General features: G+C 69.9%; 1 protein-coding gene across 1 annotated transcript; it reads left to right on the top strand.

The window, feature by feature from the left end:
• Positions 1-4: 4 nt before the first annotated feature.
• NAGLU (N-acetyl-alpha-glucosaminidase) lies at positions 5-276 on the top strand (the record flags this gene model as incomplete). The annotated part of the gene is made up of 1 exon (XM_029086977.1): positions 5-276. A coding segment is annotated over one exon (272 nt), but the record flags the coding sequence as incomplete, so codon positions are not given.
• Between the last annotated feature and the right edge of the window lie 6 nt (positions 277-282).

Genomic DNA, 282 nt, shown 5'->3' with positions numbered 1-282 from the left:
CCGCAGCGTCGCCAACTGCCCCGGCGTCTGCGTCAACCACAACCGCAGCCCGCTGGTGCGCCGGCCCTCCCTGCACATGGACACGGAGCTGTGGTACAACGGCAGCGACGTCTACGAGGCCTGGCGCCTGCTGCTGAGCGCCGGCACCGAGCTGGGCTCCAGCCCCACCTTCCGCTACGACCTGGTGGACGTCACGCGGCAGGCGGCTCAGCAGCTGGTGAGCGACTATTACCTGAGCATCCGCCGGGCCTTCCAGAGCCACGCGCTGCCGGAGCTGCTGAT

Source organism: Antrostomus carolinensis, unplaced genomic scaffold (assembly GCF_000700745.2).
Source record: "Antrostomus carolinensis isolate BGI_N321 unplaced genomic scaffold, ASM70074v2 scaffold30459, whole genome shotgun sequence".
NCBI lineage: Eukaryota > Metazoa > Chordata > Aves > Caprimulgiformes > Caprimulgidae > Antrostomus > Antrostomus carolinensis.
This window is presented reverse-complemented; position numbering and strand designations above follow the sequence as displayed.